The 25820-nt window shown below is 40.1% G+C and overlaps 1 protein-coding gene across 19 annotated transcripts in view; it reads left to right on the forward strand.

The window, feature by feature from the left end:
* The window catches only part of ERC2 (ELKS/RAB6-interacting/CAST family member 2), an 877102-nt gene that overhangs the window by 251705 nt on the left and 599577 nt on the right, over positions 1 to 25820 (forward strand). For all 19 annotated transcript variants that reach the window (XR_014796702.1, XR_014796703.1, XR_014796704.1 and 16 more), the window contains one exon: positions 2601 to 2675. Coding sequence is in view for 16 of the 19 variants with exons in the window: in XM_084903110.1 (XP_084759236.1) it covers positions 2601 to 2675 (75 nt within the window). In the remaining 3 variants the exon portion in view is untranslated. The remainder of the gene's footprint in view (positions 1 to 2600; positions 2676 to 25820) is intronic.

Below are 25820 nucleotides of genomic sequence, written 5' to 3' on the forward strand. Positions count from 1 at the left end.
TCTGCTGAAAGCAAAATGGGACCTTTTCCTTGGCAGGAAGGAAATGGGACCTTGGAAACTCAGGGATGTAATTTAATGCAAATAAATGTCACTCGTTCTCCCATGTGAATTCCAGAAAATTCCTTTTCTCATGACACTGCAAGAAGTCCACCTCTACTGTCAACTGGTATGGACATGGACAGCTCCCTACCCATAACAGTATCAGAATCAATGACCTGTGAAATATATTTCTTCTCCCACTAACTATGGAACAATTCTGACAAGTGACTCAACTTTCCATTTTTTCATCAATGAGATTTTATTGATCCAGTGATCTCTCCAGTTATCTTGAAAATAATGTTTAGGGCTAAGTAGATTTTTATGGACCATGTGATTCACCAGTGGTGTGCTGGAAACTGGATTGTCCTAGTTTATGATAACTGAATAGTGGAAACTTGTTTTAACAACCTATATTACAATTTAAATATCCTAACTCACAATTAAAGACCTTGTATTAAGAACTCACATTTTCCTAATTTTTGTTATATTTTACTATTTTCTATGCATTTGAAGTTATTCTATCCATTGTATCTATAGTCCATATGGTAGAAATACTACACAATGGGGTGTTATTGCACCTCTGTTCCCAATTCTGCACTCGGTGACACCACTTAGGTAGGTTGAAGTTGGCCTGGTGGGTGCTGTTTGTGAGAGGTTTACCAGCAGCCCACAGGACTCACCACACAGATCATTCTCCTCATAGGTAGTGTTGAGGCTTGAAGGAGACAGGTAGGACCAGGGACACTGTAGATGCACAGTGAAGGAAGCAGCTTTTCAGGTAATTCCTTCAGAAAATCTCTGCCATCGCCATGGAGCCTACACATGGCCAGTGTTGCCAGATCATTGCAGTGCAGGGTCTTCAAAGGGACACAGAATCTTGACTCCATCCTCAAGTGGATTCAGTAATACTTGACTCCCTCCCTTTTAGGGATATGTTAGAGGGGAAACATGGCCTAACTGATGTCCGACCATTTTGAATCATTGAGAAGTACGAATTCTATTCTAATTCTTAGATAAGAGGTTAAGAAACAGTTTTGCACAAGTTTGCTGATTTGTGATAGTGATGGCTTTGGAAGAAAATATGTTCCCTTCCTTGCCCCCACGGGTATGGGCCAGAGCTGCAGCTGTGGCTCCGCAGTGCTGGTCCCTGGGCACGTGCACGATGGCGCATGACCAGGTTTTGTTGGGCTGCTGGCAAATAAGAACAAGGTAATAAGATATTATCTTAACCTGGGAAAGACTATCTTTTATTGTGGGATTCTGTTCTTCTGACAATGGTTACGTCAATATATTCTATCTTTATGAAGTGACAATGATAATAGATGGTAGTAGTGCAGGTAGATTTAATTTTAATGTCCTTACTTTGAAAAAGCTGGAAATTATGTTGATCTTCTTTCTTCAGTGTCCAAATTTTTTACTTTTATTTTGTGTGTGTTGTTGTTGTTTCTTTTCTTCCTTTTTTTTTTTATAATGTTTGTGGACCAATGGAATGTAAAGGCTAAAACTATTCCATGTTGGCCATAAATGAGTTTTCTGGAAGGAAATAAGACTTTGGGAATTAGTCCATATGTGACTTACAAGTTAAATGATTCTTAATGGAATTACTGCATAGGTAACTTGTGTCAGCAGCATAGACATGTGCGAGCACTTCTGTTTACTCCTGCCATTGGCTACTCTCATAAAACTGTAGATAATTATTACTAAGAAAATCAAAGATTGAAGAAAAAAACCTTGTTCATTTCTTCTCCTCTGCCAAGACAATCTTTTAGTCTTAACAGAACTGTTCTTTTGAGAAGAGGCATGGAAAAAGCAGGCCTTTGAGCTTAAAATTGCAATTATATTGTTAGCTTTTTATCTAAAGAAATAGCCATCATATCCCAGAAGTTCTTGTGTCTGCATCTGGCTTTAACCATTTGCCTTCCCACTAACACTGTTGATATTAACGCCAGTTTTAATTTTATGGCATCACAAGCGCATAAACATATCACACACACACACACACATGTGATTTTGAACAAGGACTGAAACTGTAAATTAGGAAGGAAGAGATTCACAGGATTTCATCAGACTAGTTCACACAGTGCCATAGTTGTCCTGGAAAGGTTTTAAATTGTTCATTTCAAACTTACCTCGGTAGCTAAATGCCATGCGTGCAACAGATTTGCCACCACGTTAGTCATTTTCTTTCCTCCGTTTTTTTCCTTGCTGTGTTTGTACTGGGAGCACAGAGCAATGCCATTTAGTAAATTATGATCTGTTGGCTGGGCAACAGCCCCAGTGTTGAACAGTATTTGGACTATAATTACTTGCCGGCTTTGTCACAGTTGACATTAATTATTGATGGAAGTTTCAGAAATAGCGCATGTGCCAGGAGCCTTTCACCGGAACTCCGGCTCCAAGCAGGAGGGATGCTGAGGAGGGCGGGGGGAGAGGCACCTGTGGCTTGTTTATGTCTGTGCACAGCAAGCCTGCACACGGTGGGCTGTGTGGCACCTGTGTAGAGGCCATGGTGTAACAGGAGGATGAACCGTCAGGCTTATTTCTATCGTGTTCCTCCCCAGGAATTGCACCGGAGAAGCCAACTTCAGCCGGAGCCAGCCAAGACGAAAGCTCTCCAGACTGTCATTGAGATGAAGGTAGGAGCTGTTCACATTTGTCAAAAAAGCCTTGGCTCTGGAGTTTGTTCTAACTTGGTGGTGCCTAACAAACACGTGAAATGGATGCTTGTTTCTCTCTAGGCACCCCGGGAAGTGCTTTTATTCTGGGTCTTTTGCCTTCCTGGGTACATTTAATTTCTCGGCCCTTTAAGATTCCTTTTCTGAGCAAAAGAATAAAGGGCTCAAGTATCTCTTGGCGGAGAGGAGCTGAAAGGAGCTGGGTTCCTTTCCAGGGCATTGCTGATGCTTTTTCCCTTGAGGGAGGTTTTGTGTATGATTTAAAAGTAAATTTCTAACCCTGGGGAAAAAAATATTTCTCCCTCACACTCACATTGCAATGAAAAGACACCTTGACAACTAAGATTTGGCTTTATATGCAGCAGAGTCATTAAATAATTTAAATGATGCTGTTAGCAAAATTTGCTTATCAAAGAATAATTCTCTCTCTCTCTCTCTCTCTCTCTCTCTCTCTCTCTCTCTCTCTCTCTCTCTCATCAAAGAAAATACTCCAGTATTTTCTCCTAGTCAAGCTTGTAGGTAATACTTTTTAAAATCCTCTTCAGGTATCCCTGTTAGCTGTGGAAGCATAGAAAGATGCTATTTAAAAGGATCAAAGACACTCCGGGATGGATTGAGGGCATTTTAAGAATAATGATAGAAGTGATGGTGGCCAAATCACGACTTACGATTAAGAAACAGATCTAAATGAAAACCATTGCTTGGTCAGTATCTAGAAAATTGAAGTCTTGTTACTTCCAGTTATTGCCAGAAGAAAACAGAGTATTTATCTTAAGAATAAATGATCCTTGATTTAAATTGCTCTATGACCACACCGCAACAACAATGTCTGCAATTTAGCAATTTTACACTTGAGTTTAACACTCAAGGGTTTGCTGTCACCAACAGCCTGGGAGAGAATTGTGAAGTTTGCTGATAGGATAATGATTTATCTGTCTTTCTTATAGCACATGATTTTGAATTGTCTGCCAAAAATTCACATGTTCTGGGGAAAAATAAATTAATATGAACCATTGAGTTCTTGGCATGTACAAATCTGTTTTGGTTGCTTTTTTTCCTCTAGTCAATGACAGTGTCTTCATCCAAGTAGATTTTTTGGAAATAATGTAGAACATTTGCTTTTAAACTATATGTATCCCGAAGGTTAGATGAGTCAAGGCACTCATAATGCATTTGCAGCCAATTGGTTTGAAAAATATAATCAAAGGGACAACTGCCAGTAAGGTTAAAAATAATTGCTAATTTTGGGTTATCAATTCATTTTGAGGTTATGTAATTTTAACTTATTTTGAAATGAAACTTATTCTACAATTGAGGGAGACTGGTTCATAACTGAGATTTCATCCTTACATTAGAACCAAACTTGAAACATTTATAAAGTTTAAAAAAATAAAAGGAAGAGAGAAAGAAAAAAGAAAAAGATTAAAAAATTAATTTTAAAGATTTTATTTTATTGCAAAGAATCATCCAGTCCCTTTTCTACCCTCCTCCACACCTATATTCATACAATTAGTAATGAGAAGGAGGGTGCATCTAAAATCTATTTCCAAAGTATTGTATGTGTTGTTTTTTTTTAATAAAAGAATAAATGGTTCCCAAAACTATTTGGAGAAGCCAGGAATGACTCTCTCCCAGTGCTGTGGGCATTTTCCTAGTAAAGGTCACTATAAAGACAATTAGTACTTATTTGTGACTTTAATAAAATAGAAAGTCTGTTTGACTCTAGCTTACTGTTTTTAACATCATATGTTTTGTTAGAAAACAAAAAATAATAAATAAAAACACTTGTTTAGGCTATCTATGTGGGTAGGAATAAAAACATGATACTTTAGGGCAAATTTATAGCCATATATTTTCAGTAAAGTCTGGAGTTTTCCTCTGATGATGCCAATGATCCTGATTCATAGAAACATTTTAAGGACAAATGATGATCAATGTATTTGTCAGGGAATCGGGCCTGGAGTTTTTCTGTTGTCTTTTGGATGCCTGCTTATTTACAGAGTATGGCCTTCTGTTTTGTCAGTGGAGAAGTCTGAGTCCCATTAGCATCTACTCAACATGTATAAATTGAATTAAGTAGGCAGCTGGTAGAGGGTCATTTCCTCAGCCATGTGATAGAGGCTGTGATCTTATTGTGTGTGTGTGTGTGTGTGTGTGTGTGTGTGTGTGTGTGTTAATATTAATCCCTTTTAAATTGGAGGGAATACTGGAAACCAATTCTTTATACGCTATAGGGTTAACTATCAAATAGATCTGACCCTTACTCCTTGTGGTGGAATTTGAGACCCTCTTGTGTTTTAACTTAAACACTTTTGGGTAAACATGAGTGTCATTTATAGCGCCTTGGGCAAAATCTGGAGTTAAAGGAAGCTTTCTAAGAGTAAGTTGATCAGTAGTTTCAGGGAGGTGACCTGAAGTTATTCCTGCTTATCCCTTGCTACTTAGTGAATCTGAGGGAGACTTTTTGACTTCTCATCTTCACCACCCATATACTTTGCATCAACTCTAGAAAGGTATTTATTGTGAAAATCTGTGAAGTCAAGCACCCGAAAACCACATCTCATCCGTGTAGTGGCTCTCTGTGCCCTTCACACTTGTGGAGTTGTGAAGGTCTCTGTGGGGAAGCCATGGGGAGGGCCATTGGGGGCCATCACAGCCATTGCCAGCCACGGAGCCTAGGGAGGGTCACCTGAGTGAAGGTGAAGGGAAGCAACATGCATTGAAGTTATTTGTGATTTATCTTCTTGCAGGGAGCTCCAAGTTTTAATTTTGGCCCGGATTTGGCCTGGCAGGTATGTTCCTGGTTTGCACGGTTAGAACACTGTGTGTGTTTCTCCAAAAAATCAGTTTTCCTGTGGATGTTGCAGTGCTTTTCTCTTTCTTGCTTTTGTGTCCAATTTTTTTTTTTTTTTTTTTTTTTTTTTTTTTTTTTTTTTTTTTTTTTTTTTTTTTTTAACTCAGATCCTCTTTTCTGCTGTTATGGAGAATTGTCAATAAAAAGGGCAGCTGAAATTCTTTTTACCCTCTTTTTTTCTTTTGTTAATGCTAAGTCTTTTGAAAGAATGTGTTTTTAATTTACTTTTATTATAATTCTGACATGGCATAAACATGATGTCCAAAAGTTTCATTTTCTTGGGTTCATCCCTAAGAATGAAAGCTGTATCCAGTGTTATTCTTCCTTCCCTTTTTTTCTTTTTAAAGGGAAATGCATTATGGTAATGGCAGTACTTGTCAGATAATCTCCAATTTTTTTGTTTTTTTGTTACTCAGAACATTTACTAGTAAATGAATGAAAATCTAATTCAAAATGGCTTAAGCCAAAAGGAAATTTATTGGCCCATATAATGGGAAAAAAAAACACCCCACAACACAAAGCAACAGAAGTATTGCTTCAAGCACAGCTTGATCTAGGGGCTCAGGAGATATTGACAGATTTCATTTCCTCTCATTCCATCTCTTGTTTGGCTTCCTTCATGTGAGCTCTATTTTCAGACAACCTCTTCGCCTGTCTGCACAAGGTGGCTGCAGCAACTCCAACAGTCATAGAGGGAAGGAACAGGGAGAAAGATATTTTTTTTTTAATGCAGAAAAACCGAGTCAACCCCAGAATAATAATTACTGAGATAGGGCATAGAAGCATAGAACCTCACTCACACTTAACAACTCAGGCTGAAAATAAAATGCATGGAGTTCCCTAATTCTCCTCTACTTGTGAATTAAATGGCACTTATTCATCAAGTAAAACAAGTCTGATTCTAGCACTAACAACAACAGAATTTATCAAATGTATCAAATGGGACATATATTAGTGATGTCATGGTTTTAGTGAAAGTTGCACAAAATATACTTGATCTGGTGAACTTGCTCTTTTTTTTAAATAATATATTTTATTGATTTTTTTACAGAGAGGAAGAGAAAGGGACAGAGAGTTAGAAACATCAATGAGAGAGAATCATTGATCAACTGCCTCTTGCACACACACACCCCCCCCCCCCCCACACACACACACACACACTGGGGATGTGCCTGCAACCAAGGTACATGCCCTTGACCGGAATTGAACCTGGGACCTTTCAGTCCACAGACCGACATTCTATCCACTGAGCCAAACCGTTTTTTGGCTGGTGAACTTGTTCTTAAAGTGGATTAAGAGGCTGGGGACACTATCCAGTTTGGCTGGGTGGATAGAGAGTTGGCCTGCATACTGAAGGGTCCCACGTTCGATTCCTGTCAAGGGCACATGCCTGGGTTTTGGGCTTGATCCCCATTGGGGGGTGTACAGGAGGCAGCCAATCAACCATTCTCTCTCTTCACTGATGTTTCTATCTATCTCTCCCTCTTCCCTCCTCTCTGAAATCTATTATATATAATATATATATATATATACACACACACATATATATACATATATATGTGTGTGTGTATATGTGTGTGTGTGTATGTGTGTGTGTGTGTGTATATATATATATATATATATATATATATATATATATAAAATTTTCTTTTTTAAAGACGCCTGGGGCATAATTTCTCCATGTGACAATGATTCTATGGCAGTTGAAGTGAGGATTGTGGGTGTTTAGCTTTCCAGTCACATGACCAGCCAGGGCACATGTTGTATGTCATGTGTGGTTCTTCTTTAGTAAAATTGTCCCCACCATGGAGGGGGTGGGGCTGCATTGTAAGCAATTAAAGATTGAGCTTGACTGAATTGTCCACTTCTAGTTTTGCTGTTGATGAAAAAGTGTGACTTGCATTCAGATGCGAAACTCTGAACTCTAGTGGTGAGGTTGATTTTTATTATTAAAACTAAAAATCATCCTTGTCTTGGCGCTCCGGCATGGAGACTACTCTTCTCCATGTGGTCGAGATGACCTGCAGTTGGGTTAAGTTCCCCTAAAAGAGATCTCAGTGCTTCATCAAATTCAGCCATTTCAGTTCTAGGCCACTGGATGCATCCCAATTTCCAGGTGAACTTAATTCCAGTCTTAGGCTCTAATCAGGAAAAGTATGTGATGGCTGAAGTATTTTTATTTTTTTGTTTGTTTAGGTGTCTGTTTCATCTGTCTTTTGAACTGTTGCTTGAGTCTAAACACTGAACTAAGAATAATTTCTTATTTCAGGATGATGTGTTCATATAACATTTGTGTCAAGCCTAGTTTTTCTAGTCAAGCCATTATGATGGCCTTTAGGATTTATTTTATTTAAAAAATATATTTTATTGATTTTTTTACAGAGAGGAAGAGAGAGGAATAGAGTTAGAGAGAAACATCGATCAGCTGCCTCTTGCACACCCCCTACTGGGGATGTGCCCGCAACCAAGGTACATGTCCCTGGCCGGAATCGAACCTGGGACCTTTCAGTCCGCATGGCCTTTAGGATTTAAATTTTCCCTTTCTCCTTTTGTGGCTATCAAGAAAAGTAGCAATGATAACAACCCCCAGTGACAGGTTACAGCTCGAACACCACTGGCCACACAAGTGCAGGGTACCGGACATAGAAAAACGCATACATAGGCATACTTAGCTCCATTTGCCAGGATGAGAAAGCCATGGCTGAAAGGAGATAAGCAACCTGCCCAAGGGTCTACAGCTAGTGGTTGGCAGTTGAAATTTGAACACAGATTTCTCCTCCAAAGTTCTCACATTCTAGTCCTCTAGTCTGCTTTTAATGAAAATGGCCCATATATACAACTATTTCTTTTCTTGTTTTTTTTTTTTTTTTAATAATTCCTTATTGTTGAAAGTATTACACATGCTTCCCTTTTCCCCCCATTGACCCCCTCCTGCCTGCCCCCTCCCCAGGCCTTCAGCACCCTATTGTCTGTGTCCATGAGTTATGCATAATGAATACAAGGTTTATGGTTGATTAACTTCCACTTGCCCACCCTCTCCCCGCCTTTTCTCTGAGATTCCGAACTCTGTTCCATGCTTCCATGTTTCTAGATCCACTCCCATCATCAGTTTATTTTTGTTACTTATATTCCACATAGGAGTGTGACCATGTGACACTTGTCATTCTCTGACTGACTTATTTCACTTAGCATGATACTCTCTAGGGCCCTCCATGCTATCTCAAAGGGTAAGATATTCTCTTTTTACTGCTGCATAGTATTCCATGGTATAAATGTACACAGCTTTCTTATCCCCTCATCTACTGATGGGCACTTGGGCTGTTTCCAGATCTTAGTTATTGCAAAGTGTGCTGCTATGAACATAGGGGTGCATATATCCTTTCTGATTGGTGCTTTGGGTTTCTTAAGAAATATTTCTAAAAGTGAGAGGGTCAAATGACAGTCCCATATTTAATTTTTTGAGGAAACTCCATACTGTTTTTCATAATGGTTACACCAGTCTGCATTCCCACCAGCAGTGCACTAGGGTTTCCTTTTTCTCCACATAGTCACCAGCTCTTATCATTTGTTGATTTGTTGATGGTAGGCATTCTGACAGGTGTGAGGGTGGTACCTCATTGTCATTTTAATTTGCATCTCTCTGATGATCATTCACTATGAGCGGTTTTTTTGTTTTTTTTGTGTGTGTGTATGTTTTTTTTTAAATGTCTCTTGGCCGTCTGTATGTCCTCTTTGGAGTAGTGTCTATTTAGGTCCTTTGCCCATTCAACTATTTTTTCGTTTGACTCTTACTTTGAAAATTATGCATCATAGAATAGGTTGAGGCAGCTCATGAGAACTGGAGAGGTTTATTTGGTATTTTTGGAAAGTCCCAGTGTTGCATTTTGTGCCATAAGGCAAGATTCACCCTTTTTACACATGTGTTATCAGCCCTCCAAATATGCTCCAAATATGTGCCCTGCAGCCAATACATGCCCTGCTTCCCCGCCTGACTTTCAAGTCTTGCCCTGAAATCTTTATAATAGTGGGAGCATAACTCATTCAGACTTGGAAAGCCTTGTGTTTTTGGTGTGCACTATCCATTTACAATACCAAAAATTATCCTTTAGCTTGTTTTTTTTTATTATTATTGTTGAGAATTTCTTCATCTTCTCATCTTTCAACTTAAAAAAAACTTTCTTATTTAACTATTTTCTTTAAATAAGGGGGGAAATGTGGGTTTGAAGTGATAGCCAGAAAAAGCAAAATGTCAAGTTAAATGCTAGCTCTGTATGATATATAGTTGTCATTTAGAGGCAAGGAAAGATTTTTTAAAAATGAGACTTATTTTCTTCTTTGCCCACACGCTCCTTTATGATGTGTTGGATTCTAAATGAGTTGCCAGTTGATTAGTTCTTCAATAAACAGGTTTAGTTGGTGTGAGTTCAACTCCTGAGGTTGAGTCACAAACAGGAGTGTTTATCGAGCATCTGTTTTGTGCCCAGTACCACGGAGAGCCTTTCAGAAAAAAATGAGTGCTCAGTCTTTAAGGCGCTTGTGGAAGGAAATACATAAACCAGTGTCCAAACAGAGACATAAAAATGGCAAAATGGGCTGCAGGAGCTAGAGGATGTCAAATGAGAGAGGGACAGGGCTTACTTCTTGGAGGAGGTAGTACTTGACGGCCTTGAAAGATTGGCATGATCTTGATAAAGTGGAGATAGATGGTTTATTAACAGAGGGAAGTAAGTATATGAGCAAAGGCAAGGGGGCTGGAAAGTATGAGGAGTGCTTTGGGAAGAGCAAGACATCCAGTTTGGTCGAGAGAAGACTTTTTAAGTTTAAAAAGCAGCAGAAGATTAAATTAAACCGTAAGAGAGTTAGAGAGAAGAAATAATAAAGATGTTCAGTTGTCTATTGATGGGCACTTAGGTTGCTTCCATATCTTTGCTATTGTAAATAATGCTGCAATGAACATAGGGTTACATACATATTTTTGAATTAGTGTCTTGGATTTCTTTGGATAAATACCCGGAAGTGAAATTGCTGGGTCATAGGGTTGGTTTATTTTTAATTTTGTGAGGAAGCTCCATACTGTTTTCCACGCTGACTGCAACAATTTGCATCCCCCCCAGCAGTGCACCAGGCTGCCCTTTTCTCCAAGCTTTTCTCCTCACCAAAGCTTGCTGTTTGTTGATTTATCAATGGTAGCCATTCTGATGGGTGTGAGTTGATATCTCATTGTGGTTTTTGTTTGCATTTCTCTGATGATTAGTGATGCCGAGCTTCTTTTCATATGCCCGCTGGCTACCTATAAGTCTTCTTTGGAGAAGTCTATTTAGGCCTGACTATTTTTTAATTGGATTATTTTTTACAATAAGTTATATGAGTTCTTCATAAATTTTGGATATTAGCCCTCTTATTTGATGTATCTTTGGCGAATATTTTCTTTCTTTCAGTAGGTTTTCTTTTCCTTTTTTTGATGTGGTACATATATACTATGGAATATTACCCGGCCTCAAGAAAGAATGAAATCTTACCATTTGCTAACAGCATGGATAGACCCAGAGTTATTGTGCATGAAGTAAGTCAGGCCGAAAAAGACAAATCCCATATGAGGTCACTTATGTGTGTAATCTATGACAGTTAAATCACATGACTAAATTGTGCTTATTCCAGGGGCACAAGGGCTACCTTTTGGATATCAATTAACATTATTTACCAAATATCAGATGTTATTTAATGGGAAAAAGGAACAAAATTAATATAATCTCAATAAAGGCAGAGAAAGCATTTGATAAGTGAAACATCCGTCTATGAAAAAAAAAAAAAAAAAAAAAAAAAACCTCCACAAAAAACAAAAAACACACACAAAACTCCAAAACTTTTAGCAAACAGATCAGAAGGGGATTTTCCTAATCTAAAATGAGGTCGCTACAAGAAAGCTACAGAAAACATATTTAATTATAAAATGTTGAAAGCTTTCCTATGACGTAAAGACCACGACAAGATGCCTACTGCTTTCACTTCTATTGAACAATATTCTGGATATCCACGGTATAAGAATTAGGAAGGAAGAAATAAAACCACCTTTATTCACAGACACTGTAGTTTGTGTGAATGAATCCATGTATAAACTATTAGATTAATAAATGAACTTAGCCAGATAGGTTGTCAGTATTTTAAAATGAATCATATTTCTATTTACCGGTAACAATTACAAAAAGAAATTTAGAAAACTGTATTATTTCTGATGGTATTAAGAAAAAAACCCTAAAATATCTAAGAGCAAATATAAGGATGGTTATTCAAGATCTCATTTAAAAAGAAGATGCACAACATAATTATATACAGACTAACTGAAATCTTGAAACAAATTAAATAGCTATTAAGAGTTGAGTGGATAAACAGTGGATATTCATGCAGTGAGATGCTGTATTGCAACGAGAAGGTCCAAACCATTGTTGCATGTGATAACGTAATTGAATACCCCAAAAACAGTGTTGAAAGAAACCAGACAAGAACAGATACACCATAATTTTGTTTATATTTGTTTCAAAAATAGGCAGAAGTAACCAGTGGTGTTAGATGTGTTGGGTAGAGGTTAATGTGGAGGAAGAAGGCTTGTGTGGAGGTTGAGGGGGTACGAAAGAAGCTTCTTGGTACAAGTGATATTCTATTTCATGATCTGGTTTCCATGTGCCCAGGTGTGATCATTTTGTCATAACTCATCATGCTGGGAATCTGTGACATGGCTACCTTCTGACATGTAATATACTTTAATCTAAAATTTCATTTAGAAATAAAGAACAACACAACAATAAAAGGCAAATAGACATGTCTCTAAAGAAGACATACAAATGGCCTAAAAGAAATGCAAATCAAAACCACAGTTACATACAATTTATGCTCTACTAGGATGGCCAAAGTAGGAAAGACAACAAATGGGGAAGATGTGGAAAAACCTCATTATTGACGGTGGAAATGTGAAATGGTTCAGTCCATTTTGGAAAACTATCTTGCCATTCTTCAAAATGTTAAATTTAGAGGTACCATGTGACCCAGCAAGTCTACTCTTAGGTGTACACCTTAACTATGAATTACAAACAAAAACCTATACACAAATGCTCATATCACATTCTATAGAATAAAAGCGTAGAATGCGGATTGTCCCCTCCACCAGGAGATCTGCTGGGAGTTCAACCAGGGGGCGGGGCTGGCGGGGGGATGGAGGGGAAGCGGGGGAGGCTCTGGCTGGCAGTTATTAAAAATAGCCACAAAGCCGCCGAAGCCAGTTTAGCTCAGTGGTAGAGCGTCAGTCTGGGGACTGAGGGGTCCTGGGTTCGATTCCGGTCAAGGGCATGTACATTGGTTGTGGGCACATCCCCGGTGGGGGGTGTGCAGAAGGCAGCTGGTCGATGTTTCTCTCTCATCGACATTTCTAGGTCTCTATCTCTCCCTTCCTCTCTGTAAAAAACCAATAAAAATATATTTTAAAAAATAGCCACAAAGCCAATACAACCCAAATGTCCATTATCTTTAATTAAAAAAATAAAAGTATATGTTATATCCATACAGTGGAATATTACTCAACAATAAAAAGAAATGCTGTAGCATGGATAGACCTTAAAAACATGCTAAGCAAAAAGAGCCAGTTGCAAAAGGCCACATATGCATACATTTCCATTTATATGCAATGTTTAATATTGGCATATCCGTGGAGATAGAAAATAGATTCGTGGTTTCTAGAAACTAGGGAGAGGGGAGAAAAAACAGTGGCTGCCAAAGGGCACAGGGCTTTTGAATGATGAAAATATTTTGGAATTAGCGGTGATGGTTGAACAAACCACTGAATGATATACTTTAAAAGGGTGAATTTTATGGTATGAGTATTATATATCAATAAAGTTGTAAAAATAAAGATATTACAAAGGAAAAGATCAATAACTTTGATTATTACAATGTAAAACAAAGATAGAACTATGAAATAACCAACTAAGAGATGTATACCTAAAATTTATAGCAGTTAGAGACTTATTATTCTTAATATATAAAGAAGATATACTTATCAATGTGGAATAAAAGCTTGGAGGGAAAATGTAACAAAATGTTGCCACTAATTCTAGATGGGGAGATTTTAAAGGATTTTTTTCTCTTTTCCCCCCACCAAATTTTTATGCTTTCAATAGTGTGCATCCATTGTTTAGGAATGATTAGGAATTATTATTCAGGAACAATAACAATAAGTTGATTAGTAGAAAAACTATTTTCCAAAAACTTTTAAGATGCACAATTTCTTCTATTATATTGTTTTCTTTTGCTGAACTGAGAAGGCTCAAAAAGGGAGAAGGTTAGGTTATTTATGAAAATTAGAATTGGTTTACTGCCTCTCTGAGCTCCAGCCTTCCCACCTGTGAAATGGGACCATGATGCCATGCCAGGTTGCACAGGGTTGTGGTGGGGATTAAAGTGGAGTTAGACATGGGGAAACCCAACACATAGTAGATGCTCAAGGAATCCTTTTCTTCCCCATCCCTTCCCTTTCAGCCTGGAAATGTAGTTTTCCCTGCAAAAAAGAGGTGGTACATTTGAGCAAGGACCACCAGAGAGAAGGAATTTCACAAACTTACTTCAGGTAGTCTTAGCTCTGAATACACACACAGTTTGCTTGTGGAAAGGCTTTAAAAGCATCTTTGAAAGGGGAAAGCAGTGGAAAAAATATAGCAGCCCCCAGTGGGCCTAGGGACTAAGCGCTCTGGCTGTGGGGCTTTTGGCACGTCACTTGTCCCCTCTGGCTCTCGCTGAGCTCATTTGGCATATGAAGGATTGGACTTGGTGTCCTGCTTTCAGAAATTTTCCACGTCTGGAGGCTTAGCGATGGGCTATTTAGATTCTCGGAGGGGCCTGCCTGGGGTGTCTGAATTGACATCACATTCTCGCAAACTTGAAATCTTCGCTTTGTTTGCTCCTTCTTGGCCAGCCCTGCTCCGGCCCGCAGCCCCTGCCCTCCCCTCGCTGGTGCTCAGGTTCCCAGCCTATTGTTTATTTAGGGATTGCAATTTCCTCGCTGGCATGCACCCTGGCCAGCGGGGTTTAGAAGTCTACCACAGGCCTCATGTGAACTTCCCCTTTCAAGGCTCAGTAATGACAGTGTGCCGGCCGTCACATGTCTCATCCCCGAGGCATGGTCCGGTTTCCACATCCATCAGGCCGCACTGGGGACTTGGGGTGGCCTGAATTCCTCCGCCACCCGTTGCTTTTTTCCATGAGACAAGCGGGTGGGACGTAGAGGGATTTGTGGTATGTTTTAGAAATCCTAGGCAGGAAGCCCCAAACCTGGGCTGTTGGGGGGCTTTGGGGCAGGGGCTTCCAAGGAGTGGGAAGAGCAAGGTCAGCTCGCTGGACGGTCAGGAAGGAGAGCTTCCTCACCCAGCCTTTTTCCTAAAGAGTACTGGATAAGAGAGAGAGAGAGAGAGAGAGAGAGAGAGAGAGAGAGAGAGAGAGAGAGAGAGAGAGAGAGAGATATCCGTGACCATCTTTTTAGGACTCCCTGAAATAGCAACGTGGTATTTCCCGGAACCTCTGGAAAGTCAAACCCTCCCTGTATTCTGATGAATGTGGACGGTGATGTCCGTCCGGCCTTAGGGAGGGTGGGCTGTGAACACTGAGGACTGCTCTCACCCGGAAAAGCAGTTTCTGAAACATCTTCCTCCCTTTCCTCTTGCCCCAGGCCCTGCGCTGTTTTCTTTGGACCTTGCTCTGTGACCTTTAAGGGTAAAGGTGCTGTGTGGGAGAAAGGACCCAGACACCCCAGCTTCTAGGTGCGCACCTTCTCGGAAGCCAGGCTCTCTGAGGTTGGCCTGCGGACAGATGGCAAGGGCCCAGTATGTGGCCTCCTTTCTCCTATTCAAGGGAAGGCTTTGTGGAGAGAACCATTCCAGATTATTAAAGGTGTTAAAAAATGATTAAAGAAGACAACTTAGGTGATACCAACACATGTTATTTAATGTTTCAGTCTCCCATTTAGACAACTGCAAAATGGGACCAAAGGCAGGAAACCTAGAAAAAACTCATTAATCTTCCCCCGAACCCTATGAAGTACTTACTTTACCCATTTTAGGACCAGGAAATCTACAGAAGGCAGTTGGGTGAGGGGATGGAGGGGGGGACCAGGCCAGTAGGAGAGAGTAGTTGGGGGCGACCAGGACGGCAGGGGAGGGCAGTTAGGGGTGACCAGACCTGCAGGGGAGGGCAATTTTGGGGGACCAGGCCTGTAAGGGAGATCAATCAGGGGTGACCAGGCCTGCAGGGGAAGGCAGTTGGGAGTGACTGGGCTGGCAGGGGAGGCAGTTAGTGGTGACCAGGCTGGCAAGGGAGGGCAGTTAGGGGCAATCTGGTTGGCAGGGGAGCAGTTAGGTGTCGATCAGGCTGGCAGGGGAGTGGTTAGAGGGTGATCAGGCTGGCAGGCAGGTGAGTAGTTGGGAGCCAGCGGTCCTGGATTGTGAGAGGGATGTTCAACTGCCCGGTGGGATCGGGCCTAAACAGGCAGTCGGACATACCTCGAGGGATCCCAGATTGGAAGAGGGCGCAGGCTGGGCTGAGGGACACACCTCCCCAGTGCATGAGTTTTGTGCACCGGGCCTCTAGTATATTTATATATTTAACTTAAACAGAAGGGCAAACGTGTTTATTTATAAAAAGTAAATTTGTGTGTGTGTGTGTGTGTGTGTGTGTTTGTCCCAACAGACAAATACAGATTTTTGTGTCAGCGTCTCCTCTCCTGAAATGGGATATTTTGGAGTGGGACTAAATCATCACTAGCTTTTACTTACTCCCTAGATGACTCTGAAGCACAGGTCCACAGCCTGGCACTGGCATTATTGTGGCTCACAGGCACATGGAGAGGGAAATGATTTGGATTAGTCAGTGCTTCCTTCCATGCACTGGGCATGTAGAAAGCTTGCAGTGCTTGTTGAAGCCAGTTTCTGTGTAGGTAGGGCTGCTATTCAGCTGAGAGGCACAGGTGCAGTTATCTTGCTTGTTAAACTATTGAAATAGTTCTCTGGTTACTTCAGAGCACCTCCTCACCAAAGTCCTTACCCTGGGGTTCCCCCAACCCAGCAACTGAAGAGTTAAACCCTGGCCCTGCAGGCCCTTCCCAGACCTGGTTCCAGGGCTCCAGGTGGTGTCTGTTCCTTTGGTTCCTACCCTGTGCTGTACTGATTGTTGAAAGACTCAGCAATCTCCTCACACTCTATGGTTTTTAAAACACTGGGGTTCAGTTTCCAATGACGGTAGGTAAGAAAACTCCACTGAAACTGCCCTCATGTCACCAATGATACCCTAATTTTTTTCTTAATCTTTAATCTCTCCAAACATTTTCTTTGACTTCTCTGCCTTCTTGAAATGTCACTCTCTTATTTTCTGTGACTTTTTCATGATTCTATCCTCTGCTTTGGTGATTCCTGCACTGTTTTCTCTATCCTTAATTCTCAACCATATTGGCGAATGGTGATCCATCACCTCTATTGTCTCAACTTCCTTTTTGGCTTCTGTTTTTTATTATTAACTTCCCAAAGACCATCTTATTGACTTTTTTTTTTTTTTTTTAAACCAGTTATAAATGATGCCCAGACAGACCCAAGTGCAAACTCCTGGCTGGATTCTGAAGGCTGGTTATCATTCAGCCTCACCTTCTTTTTATTTCTAACTCCTCTGCACACAAAGTGATCTATGCTTTTTAATCAGCCTTGTCTTCTTCCCCCTCCTTGATACAAACCCTAATCTTATTCTCTCATTCTTTCAATTTATATTTACTAAGTAATATGTGCTATACACCATGTGTATTATTACTTCTGTCTGGAAAGAATTCATCTTCACTGTTATAACCTTACTAAAGTCCTGATGCACGAAATTTGTGCAAGAGTAGGCCTTTCTTGCCGAAACCGGTTTGGCTCAGTGGCAGAGCGTCGGTCATGGGTATTGAAAGGTCCTGGGTTCGATTCCAGTCAAGGGCATGTACTTTGGCTGCGGGCACATCCCTGGTAGGGGATGTGCAAAAGGTGGCTGGTCGATGTTTCTCTCTCATCGACGTTTCTGGCTCTCTATCTCTCTCCCTTCCTCTCTGTAAAAAAAAAAAAAAAATCAATAAAATATATATATATATATTAAAAAAAAAAAAAAAAAAAAAAGAGTAGGCCTTTCTTCTCCTGGCTGCCGGCACTGGCTTCCCTCTGGCCGCCAGCAGGCACCTGGGACCTGGGCTTCCCTCACAGCCTTGGCTTTGTCCTGAAGGTGGTCCAGAAGGACGTCTGGTCCGATTTTGCATATTATACTTCTATTATTATAAACTAGAGGCTCTGTCCACAAATTTTGTGTACGTGAGTGTGTGTGTGTGTGTGTGTGTGTGTGGCGGGGTGTCCCTCAGCCTGGCCTGGTCCCTCTCGCAATTGGGGAACCTCTTGGTGGATGTCTGACTGCCGGTTTAAGCCCAATCACTGACAGTCAGACATCCCTCTCACAATCTAGGACTGATGGCTCCTAACTGCTCACCTGCCTGCCTGCCGATCACCCCTAACCACTCTGCCTGCCTGCCTGATTGCCCCTAACCGCCTCTGTCTTGGCCCCCACACTCCTCTGGCTGGCTGCAGGCACCTGGACTGCAGCTTCCCTTCCTCTGGCAGGCCACAGGCACCAGGCCCCAGGCCCTGGCTTTGTCTGAAAGGATGTCCCATCTATCCTGTCTAATTAGCATATTACCCTTTTATTAATATAGATTCTTATCCACTTCCAAATCCCACAATAAGCTTCTGTACTTTCTCTAGTTTTCTTGACTCAGCTATAATGGTCTTAACCTATTTTTGACATCTCTAGCTGTAGCCTTACAGACTATTATATCTAATTATATTTTGGTGTTATCTTTCACACTGTCACTTGCATGTTATAATATATGTTTAAAAATGGCTAAAACACTGCTGTTGTGTTTTGGTATTCTGGGAAGTGTTTGATTAAGACATAACTGTATCTAGATATTCAAATGATGTTATAGAGGTCCAATAATTCAGGCAGATTCTTAATTCATGAATCAAAGAAGCTTACAACCAGCCACAGGCCTATGATTTCCTCATCATCTATAATCTCAGCAAAGGGAAGCATAAACTCAGAAAAGGAGAGGCCCCAGGATTTATGTCAGTCCCTTAAAATGGCTCTTATTGGCCCGGTGGCATTATGAATGCATTCCTGGATCAATCATTGTGTCCAGAGGGTACACGGAACTTGCCACAGGGCAGAGCCATACATCAAAACCCCATGAAAACCACAGGGAAACGGGGAAATGTGGTCCCCTAAAGGAAAAGCAGCTGAACAGACTGACAAAGAAGCAATAGGTATATGCTACCATGGGAAACAGGAAGGAAGGTAATCCTTATAGAGTACCTACTGTGTGTTCACTAAGATTCTGGAAGGCTTACATATCACTTATTAAGTTCTCATAGCAACCTTACAAGGTTAGCAAGATTAGGGACATGCTTGTGATGTTACACAGGGTGGACTAAAATGAGTCGCTGTGGTCTTCTACATGTGTGCCCCACAGAACTGGCCAATGGGCTCATGATGACAACGGTGGCCTCTTACTCTCCAGGAGGAGGCTCCGCAGGAGGCACGTGTCATGCGTTATATTTCACTTGTCACGTTATTAACACGCCCTTGAGCGTGGTCCTCTTTGTGCATCCAGATTTGTGACTTCAAAGGGTCTGCTGGATTGTTTCCCTTCAAGCTCTTTTTGTTAGGCTTGAGTCCATTGGCAATAAGAAATCTGCACATGGAGACCAAAACCTCAGCGGTCACCTAGTGTCCAGCAAGAACCACTGGAGACACATCTCCTGCCTGTGGGTCATCAGTAATGTGCACAGACACAGCCCCACAGGAAGGACATTCCCGGGGCATGGGCTTCCCGAGAATGAGTCAGCAGGAGGAAAACGAGACCATGAAAAGAAACCCCAAAGCACCCTAACGGCTTTCCATCTGAAGTAGTCTGTCCTGAGACTGCTCATGTGTGTAGACTAGTATTTTCCTATAAATCATTAGAGGCCATTGGAGCAATCAAACACAAAAGCACCACAACAAAGAACAGCATGTCCCCTGTCATCTTCTAACTTAGGTCATCATCTCTTTGCAGTTTGATAAGGCCCAAGAAGACACGTTAGACTTTTTTTTTTTTTTTCCCCTGCAGTGCTTCGCTTGGCCTCAGATACTCGTAACCGCGGTTAATCCCACACAGTAAATCCTTCCAAGGGAAGGACATCACTCAGATAGCCTAAGACCAAGGGCTGTTCAGTTATGTTTGTGTCTTACAAGTAGATGATTTCTGAAGCTTAAGACTTCAAGAACCTCTGTGGTATCCGGTAATAACAGTCTAGAATTTTATTCTAAATAAAGTGTAATATAATTACGTAGGGACGTTTCCTGAACATTAGATCACGTCTTCTTCCTTAAACCAAATTGGCCCGAAGTTTGTTGATCAGCGTCCGTAGACCGATATGTGATCACAGTGAGTTCCGTGCTTTGTAAAAACTGCTAGTGTTTTCTTTCTTGGCCTGATATTAAAGTGAAACCAGTAATTCTTACTGTATGTGAAAGGAAAGTGCAATGCGACACTCCGCAAGAACATAATTATTACTTTTTGTGACCAAATGATGTTGCTTTTTGGATGTTCCCCCTCCTCGCCATTTCAGTGCTCACAGTGCCTTGAGAGGAATTGAAATCGGCTTCTTGCTGAATAAGGGGAATGCAATGTTTGACACGCAGGAAAAGGGCAATGAAGGCATCCTGACTGGCCAAGATGCTCCAGAGACCTTACCCCCAGGGTTTCTGTATACTCGGGCCAAGGTGGATAGTTCTTGAGATCAGGCTCAGACTTTTCTAAATATACTTGGGTAGTGAAGTTGTCCTGATCTCTTCTGCTTTGGTCAGCCTCACCCGTTGGATACGCTGGACCCATGCAGTCATTTAGAATGCCATGCTCACCCTCAGGCCTCGTGGAAATGCAGATTTATATCCAGTAGTTCTTTGTTGAGGCCTGATAGTCTGCATTTCTACAAACCTCTCAGCTGACGTCAATGGCGCTGGTCTGTGGACAACACTGAGTAACAGGGAGCTAGACTATCTTCCGTGTTAGAGAGAGAAAGATGCCTCTGAATCTGTTGAGATCTCACACATCTGGCAAAGCGATGGGTACCCAAAGATTCTCAATATGTATTTGTTGAACGAAAGAGAACTCCCCATGTTTAAGTTTACTATTGACTGTAGCAGACATGTCCCAGAAAAATCCAGAGATTATTTGGACAGAAAGATAAAGCAGAGAGAAACTCACTTCAGTCTTCCCACCTAACTTCCATCCTCATTGCTGTAGTCCCTGCACTCATGGGCTGCTGCTAATATTCACGACTGGCTTAAGAATCAGCAAGTTGGGCCCGTTGGGTAGTTCGTTACTAGGGGTTCAGTTCCAGTAGCTTATTTATTAGTTTCCCATCAAATATCTAGTTTTTACAATAGTTTTGGAGTGATAGATGTAAAATAGTCTTGGGTATGAGTAGGAGTTATCATCTGCAATTTACATATCAAATTTTATGAATATGTGGGAAGAAATTATTTGAAAGAGACACTCCGTTCAGATATTCTTTTCCTAACTCGTGGGGAGTGAAGCAAACACAGTTTTTTCTCCTTAAACTTTGTTTCCCACACGTTTACAGTCCTTAACCATAAAACAGAGTAAAAGCAAAACAATTGCATGGCTGTCATATCGCAGGACTATGAAGAATGCCGCCTGAGACAGGAAGTGCTACATTCCAGGAGCAGAGAGTCTGTCCGCTCACTGCTGGGGCTCAGGGTGGGCACTCAGTGAACCACTTTTGAGTGACAGCTGCTGACAAGGTGATTTGCATATTGAACCCCCTCTCCCCCGAGATATTTTCTATCTTTCTTTATTTTAAAAAAAATATATTTTATTGATATTTTACAGAGGAGGTGGAAGGGAGAGAGGTAGAGAGCTAGAAATGTCGATGAGAGAGAAACATTGATCAGCTGCCTCTTGTACACCCCCTACCGGGGATGTGCCCGCAACCAACGTACATGCCCTTTACCGGAATCGAACCTGGGACCTTTCAGTCTGCAGACCGACGCTCTACCACTGAGCCAAACCAGTTTCGGCCCCCCAGTTATTTTCATTTGGGGGTCATCATGGCACGTTTTCCCTTGAGGAATTAAAATTATTGTTTTGATTCTTTACTTTGGTATATAACCATGAGCTTAATGTGATCATTAAAGTCCCAATTTCTTCCCCAAGAATTGACTCCTAGAGCAGTAACACTGGGAGAAAGAAATAATTGGCAGCAGAACTTCGAGAGCTGATGTGCATTGGGAATGCCCAACAGGCATTTCCAAGGCAGTGGCCCCTGGGAGCCCCTTTTCACAGAGTGTTTGGATTCCATGGAGCCTGCTCTGTGTTGTATTTCACTTTCCTCGTTTCTAAGGAAGGCCCACAATTCTCTGCCTCAAGAGCTTGCTTACTTGTGAAACATAATTAAGATGAGTATTTGAAAATCACTACATAATATGTAATCTAAAAATATCAGTTACAAATAATATTTGAAGATGTTCAGATGAAGAAATCTTTGGTACTTGGGAGTAAAATGTTGCTCTCTCTTTTAAAATGCTACTTTACAGGATGTTACAGCCTACTAGTATGTCTTTATTTATTTATTTTTCTCTCTCTATTCTAGGTCAGTGCAGGGTTTATTTAATACTGAAAGCCTGGTGCACTAATTCATGCAAGGGTGGGTCCAGCTGTGGGGAGGGGCCAAGGGCGGTTGGCCTGTTGGTCCCGCCCCTCGGTCGAACTCCCCATTGAATGCTCTGTAGAGGAGACAATTTGCATATTAGCTTTTTATTGCATAGGATGTGCATTTGGTATCTATTCTGAAAGGCAGAATCCATCTATGTGCCACATTGAGCCATCAGGACTTGTGAAGTAGTTTCAATCTTTCATAGCCCTACTTAAATATAAATATCTTTCTAGTCATTTACCTAGTTTTAGAGATTTAAAAAAAAAGAAAACATTTCTTCTCCCTGCATTCCTCAAAGTGAGTCAGTTGAGATGCTGACATTTCACTTGCTTTTATTTTTTGTCTTCCTCTGGTTCAGAATTTTGACTATCTTCTTGGGCACCATCAATACACTATCTTATATATTTATGTATGTTCTGCCGGCTCTCTCTAGATCTTTTTTTTTTTTTTTTTTTTTTTTTATCTTGATAATATTTTCCTACCTCCTTTTCTATATACTCATGATTTCAGGTGTGAGTTCTACTGCCCTTGAAATTGACTTATCATGTAAGAATATCAATATTTGTCAGAACAGAAAAAAAAAATAGACCCTTATTAAACAGACTTCTGCAAAATCCACCCCCCTCCCTTTCCTTTTCCTTCTGTTTTGGGACACCTAGGTTTAAAGGAAAAAGAAGTTTGTAAGGAAAAGGAAAGTTGTTGGTTAATTTAAGAAAATTAGTAAAAGTTCATGTGATTCACCATTTGATGAAATTTTAGCTCAAATGTTTATAGGTCAAGAGGGTTTTCTGTGTTAAGATATTTTCTATCTTACCTCAGTCTGATCTTTCTTTAGCAGTGTGTGGTTTTTAAAATCCAGTGTAAGCTTCTTCTAACTCATTTTGAAATTGGCAGTTGTGGTCATCGCTAATTAAAGCATCAAGTATTGACTGGAAAGCTGAAGCAGTCTTCTTCCCTTGTCTGCATGATTGAAACCTGAAATACTAGCAAACGTTATTCAAAAAATAAGGTATAAGATGTGAAGATGACAAAGTGAATCATAGCACACATACACACAAACATACACACCATTTCTTAATAGTCTTGCAAATGTAAGAATCTCTTTATACATGTTTATGTGTACATACATACATACACACAAATATACATATGAATATGGTCGGTCACATTAGACTTGGGTCTGAATTTCTAGGAGATTTTATATAGGAAAAGCAGAAATGCTGGCCCTTCCTTTCACATTTAACTTACAGCAACTCATACATATTCTACTTAGATTATTTGTACATCTCATCAGTAGTCAACTTACATCTCAATAAAGGGAAGAAATCTATGTCATATTGATATTTATCATTTCTGTGTTTTAAAATGAAAATAAAATAAGGCTTTCAAGGGTATATAGATGTTAATGGGTATATCTGGGGGATGTGATTGTGGACAGTTGTAATTATCAGTAGCTTTTTAAGTTTTCTATAATGACATGTCTCAATTTTATAGTCAGAAAAAACATTGAGGTTTAAAATGACTTGTTTTTTTAAGAACACCCTTGTGAACTTTTACAGATTTTTTTGTAATAGCCTTTTTCTTATTGCTGCTCTTTTTATGTGTGAAGTTCTCATGTCTCAGAGCTCAAGTGAGTCACCAAGGATGGCGCCGTACCTCTGTCAGCTTGGACTGGCATAACAAAATGGCCACAGACTGGTGGCTTAAAAACAAATTTTTTAATTTTTCAATTGCAGTTGTTATATAAATTATATTGTACTAGAGGCCCGATGCACGAAATTTGTGCAAAAGTAGGCATTCCTTCCCTTGGCTGCTGGCACTGGCTTCCCTCTGGCCTAGGCTTCAACTGGAAGGACCTCTGGTCTAATTAGCATATTAACCCCCCCCCGCCCCCCCCGCCTTTTTAAATTATAGATTAGTTTCAGGTATACAACCCAGTGATTAGACCTTTATATAACTTACAAAGTGATAACTCTGATAAATCTAGCTTCCATCTGACACCATACATAGTTATTACAATATTATTGATTATATTCCCTATGCTGTATTTTACATCCCCATGACTATTTTGCAACTACCAATTTGTTCTTCTTAATCCTTTCACCTTTTTTTTTTTTTCTTTTTACCATCCCCTGAATGCCCTTACATCTGACAACTTTTCAAATGTTCTCTGTAACTATGAGTCTGTTTCTATTCTGCTTTTTTATTTTTTTTATTTTGGTTTTTAAACTCCACATATAAGTAAAATTATATGGCATTTGTCTTTCTCTGTTTGACTTATTTCACTCAGCATAATATCCCCTGGTCCATCTATACTGTGGCAGATGGCAGGATTTCATTCTTTTTTTATGGCTGAGTTGTATTCCATTGTATATATGCACCACATCTTCTTTACCCATTCATCTATTGATGGACACTTAAGTAGCTGACATATCTTGGCTATTGTAAATAATGCAGCAATGAACATATGGATGCATATGTACTGTCAATTTAGTAATGTGGGTTTCTTCAGTTAAATACCCAGAAGTGGAATTGCTTGGCCCTTCTTTATGTCTTATTATAGCCTTTATTTTAAAGTCTATTTTGTCTGGTATAAGAATTGCTATCTCAGATGTTTTGCCCCCTCCCCCCCCAAAAATAACTTTTCCCATTCATTTGTTTTCAATGTGTGTGTGTCTTTTGATCTGAAGTCTCTTGTGCAGAGCATATGAAGGGTCTTATTTTCTTATCCATTTAGGTACCCTATGTCTTTTGATTAGAGTATTTAATTTACTTGCATTTAAAGTAATTGTATATTTTTTAAAATCCTCACCTGATAAACATACCCATTGATTTTATTTATTTTTTTGTTACTCTTTACCCAAGGATATTTTTTCATTGACTTTTAGTGAGAGTGGAAGGAAAAGGTAGAGAGAAACACATAGAGAGAAACATCAATGTGAGAGAGATATATCAATTGGTTGCCTCCAACATATGTAGGCTGAGAATTGAGCCTGCAATCCATGTATATGCCCTTGACTAGAATCTAACCCAGAACCATTCAGTCGATGGGGAATACACTGTATCCATTGAGCAAAACTGGCTAGAGCCATGGCCATTGATTTTAGAAAGAGAGAAAGGAAGAGATAGAAGAAAAGGAAGTGAGAGAGAAACATTGATGTGAGAGAGAAAGATCTATCAGTTGCTTCCTATGCACACCCTGACCAGGGATTGAACTAACAACCATTTGGTATATGGAAGATGCTCCCACCAACTGAGTTACACTGGGCGGGGCTAAAGTAATTATTTTTATATATATATATATATATATATATATATATATATATATATATTGCCAGTTTATTATTCATATCTTTAATTTATATTTTTCTTATTCTTCTTAAAGAAGACCCTTTAATATTTCTTGTAATGCTGGTTTGATAGTGATGAATT

This window comes from Pipistrellus hanaki (assembly GCF_964339955.1).
Source record: "Pipistrellus hanaki genome assembly, chromosome: 13".
NCBI classification, from domain to species: domain Eukaryota; kingdom Metazoa; phylum Chordata; class Mammalia; order Chiroptera; family Vespertilionidae; genus Pipistrellus; species Pipistrellus hanaki.